Genomic DNA, 3735 nt, shown 5'->3' with positions numbered 1-3735 from the left:
ATAAAAACCGTTCCTTTTTCTCTAAAAAAAAAAAGCATGTCATAGACCCATAAGATGCACACAAATACATTGGAGAGACGTTTTGACAACATGAATTAGCAATTCATGTCATAAATGTCAGTGGAACTGTGGTGTAAATAAATACATATTATAAATACGTATAAATATATAAAATACGTATAAAATAAATACACATGGAAATTAATTTTGCGCGCAGTAGTAGACTTTAAAAAAATCTTAAATTTTAGGCTATCAGAATCTGATGTGATTTCTTATTTTTTTATTTATAGATAAATATTTACGAGTATTGAATTTTTACACCATAAATGGGAACCGTCTTCTTTACAGTAAAAAAAAAAAACAAAATCTTTTCACAAAAAGTAGACATTCAAGATGGAGTTTACTAAACGTATATTACGTCTCATTTCTATTTCTCTTATCGTATTTCGTTTACCTCTAATAGTAACCGTCACAACGCCATTGCCGCCAACAATCGAATCTACTATCGAGTCTACTGTCACCGATTTGAGCACGACAGAGGAAGAGGATAAGGTGGAGATGCCAAGTGTACCGCTGACCGAGCAGGTTATGGACCACAACATACGTGTGAGCGATGTGCCCGATGTGGATCCGGAGGCGACGAACGTGCCGGATTCGAGCTTGGACAGGAACCGGGTGATTCGCGACGTGGCATATTTTATTCGCGCCCATAAGTTTCACGATTACGATCATCGGTACTTCAAGAGCGCGGAGGAGGCTACGAGCAAGCTGTACGAGGACTTCCCAAAACCCGGTCTAAGGTCTCTGCACTGGGAGGTGCGTAAACACTGCAAGGCGAGTTTCGTCGAGTGCCTCAAGTATCTCGAAAGGATCATTAGGCTTACGGTCTTCAGGCGCGAGAACGACACTGTCACAATCATGAGGAAGCAAAAATGGAACCTGGTGAACAATACCGAACAGATCATGGCCGTACAACGAGACTGTCAGACAGCCCAAAGGCGGGATTATCTCACCGTAGTTCCATTTCAGGGCCCAATCGGCAAGTGCATCGATTTGTCACGAACATACTAATCACATCGAAACAGCTCAATTTGCACATGCTAACGGCTAAATCGTTTTCCTAACTGTTTAACTGAATTAACAATAAGCGATATATAAACTTGATTGTATTATTTACTTCCTCGAAATTAGACACTAATATAATAATACAACGTTTAATGTTACAAGTTATAGAGAGACTAAAATATAAATCTCAAATGTTTTTACATTAATCCAGTTAAGTTCTTATAAACAATTAAAAAGTGATTCTGTTTAGAGACTGTACTACAAATATAATGTATACGTATAAGCTTCTTTAGATTTATGTTGAATTATACTTAATTCTTAAAGGTAGAGATACTTACATTCAATAAAACTATACTAGTAATTACTTCAGGTAGCACTTAAAACAGCATTGACGTAGAAACGAGGGCATTTCAACAATTATGAATAATTTCTTTGCGTAAAGTGTTTATGCTGCAAAATATAAAAACCATTCGATTCTGACGTAAATCGATGAGTAATAGAAATAATATCAGATATTAGTTTAATCGCAAGCAAAAATTATTGAAATCTATTTCTAGAACGCTTCCAATGGCGCACTACCGTCAGCTATTATATGTGCTGGTACACGATGCTAGAAGTCCCAGACTTAGCTACCTTCGGAGAGCCCTGTGACAATCACGCCAACTGTCTTGATGAATACGACGTTCATAACAAGGATCCACGAGCGGACGACACGAAATCGTATGCCTGTGCCTTGTACAGTTTCTGCCCGGACCATTGTTGTCCCATGAAGCACATCCGGTACATGAAAGACTGTTATCAGTCGCAGAGCAATCCTTGCTACGTTGAGAATCAACCAGGTGCGTGGAAGCCTCTTACAGACATTTGCATCGCGCAAAAAACTTATTTATATTTTCTAGCTAGGTTAATTCTACATAGTACATAGTATAATCATACTGCATTACGTTCATAAAACCTCCTAACACGATTACTATATCATTTTTACCTACCAATACTACACTATTCTAGCTAGGTTAATTCTACATAGTACATAGTATAATCATACTGCATTACGTTCATAAAACCTCTGTCCTAACACGATTACTATATCATTTTTACCTACCAATACTACACTAGAAAAAAATTTGCTGAATTTTAATAAATATTTGTTTCTCTCAATAGTACTAGCGAAATATTTACTTACAGTAAATAAGTATTACTCAAAATAAAAAAAATTATGCTTAAATCAAATAAATATGTGTTTATATTTAGTAAATATTTTGTTAGTACTATTGAAACAAATATTTATTAAAATTTAATAAATTTTTTTCCAGTATAGTAAACAATATAATTTCACCGCGTTTTTTAAAGCATTGTTTATAACCAATTTTTGTAAGAAATTTATAATGAAGAGTAGTTTCTAAAAAAATATACGGAAAGAACAATTTTGTTAAAGTAAATATTTAGTTAGATATAGATTTGAAAATAATTTTGTTAGATCATCAAAATAATTATGTCCAAGCTAGTTACTAGAATGTCAAAATTTTTTGCATTGCTCATCAGGTTTAAACAATAATTTCTTTATAATTTGATAATTCAACAAAATTATTTTCAGATGTATCTAATTATATTTTTAGATACTTTGGAAAAATTGTTCCTTCCGTGTAGTAATCTTTTAATTTCAATTTCGGAACTATCGACTCACTAGTATTATCCGCGTATACAATTAAAATTTGTGTAGATAAATCAAAGCCGCTTATCGTAAACTCTAAAGACGTTAACTCCACGGATGGGATTCTCGTTTTGTCTACGACAAACATAACGAGCCGGCACTTTACTACGGTCGAGCTTTGCATGCTCGTTTACATTCCACGTGCACCGTGCGCGCAATTAACCTGAAGTCTTTCCATCCTCAAGCGAACCAACCACCACCATTGGTCGTGTTCGCAGCGCATCGAAAATGCACGCTGAACCAGGACGAGAATCGCGACTTCCAGGCGCTCAGGGCGAATCAGATTAATGTGAGTTGCGAATGTCATAGTCGCGGTTATGAGTGGTCCTCCAGATTCGGGATGTGCGTCGATGTGAACGAGTGCGTCCGAGGTACACACAATTGTACGCAGAACGCTGAGAGTTGCCTTAATCTGCCCGGTTATTACGTTTGCGTCTGCCGACTTGGCTACATCTACAACTCAGAAATAGGACAATGTGTTCACAGTCCGGACATTGATAGAGTGTTAAAAGGTTACGTGGAAAAACCAAAAGCCGCAAAAACGAAAAATCTGCTCGCCAAGATCGCCCGAATTATTGCCAGATCTGCCGGAAGTAGTTATGTACATAACTACAGGGTCCATTTTTCATTGATTTTAATCATATTGATCTTAAATTGTACAGTGTCATATGAATTTTGCTTCGACCTTTTAAATTTGGATCCGAAGTCAACAATGCAGTGGAGCTGATAACGCTGAGAATTACATACATGCGATTTTTGTTTAAATAATTAATTGTTCCAATTTTTGTATTATTTTTCCAAAGTTTATATTAATTTTATATAATATTAACATTGGCATAATAATAAATTTTTTCATTTTCTTATTAACATTTCATGAAACATTTTCCATGAAATATTTATTTTATTAATTTTATATTAATTTTTTATGATTTTTACTTTGCCTATAATTATCCAATCCA

General features: G+C 35.1%; 1 protein-coding gene across 1 annotated transcript; it reads left to right on the top strand.

Annotated features, from left to right (window-relative positions):
* The first annotated feature begins 410 nt into the window (after nt 1–410).
* On the top strand, nt 411–3503 carry LOC108758580 (uncharacterized). The gene is made up of 3 exons (XM_018503580.1): nt 411–1039; nt 1623–1904; nt 2995–3503. The coding sequence occupies exons 1-3, from the start codon at nt 559–561 to the stop codon at nt 3501–3503; spliced, it is 1272 nt and encodes a 423-aa protein (XP_018359082.1). The 5' UTR covers nt 411–558.
* The last annotated feature ends 232 nt before the right edge of the window (nt 3504–3735 follow it).

This window comes from Trachymyrmex cornetzi, unplaced genomic scaffold, assembly GCF_001594075.2.
Source record: "Trachymyrmex cornetzi isolate Tcor2-1 unplaced genomic scaffold, Tcor1.1 scaffold16, whole genome shotgun sequence".
Taxonomy (NCBI): Eukaryota; Metazoa; Arthropoda; class Insecta; order Hymenoptera; family Formicidae; genus Trachymyrmex; species Trachymyrmex cornetzi.
Note: the sequence above shows the minus strand (reverse complement) of the source record. Positions and strands in the feature narration are given on the sequence as shown.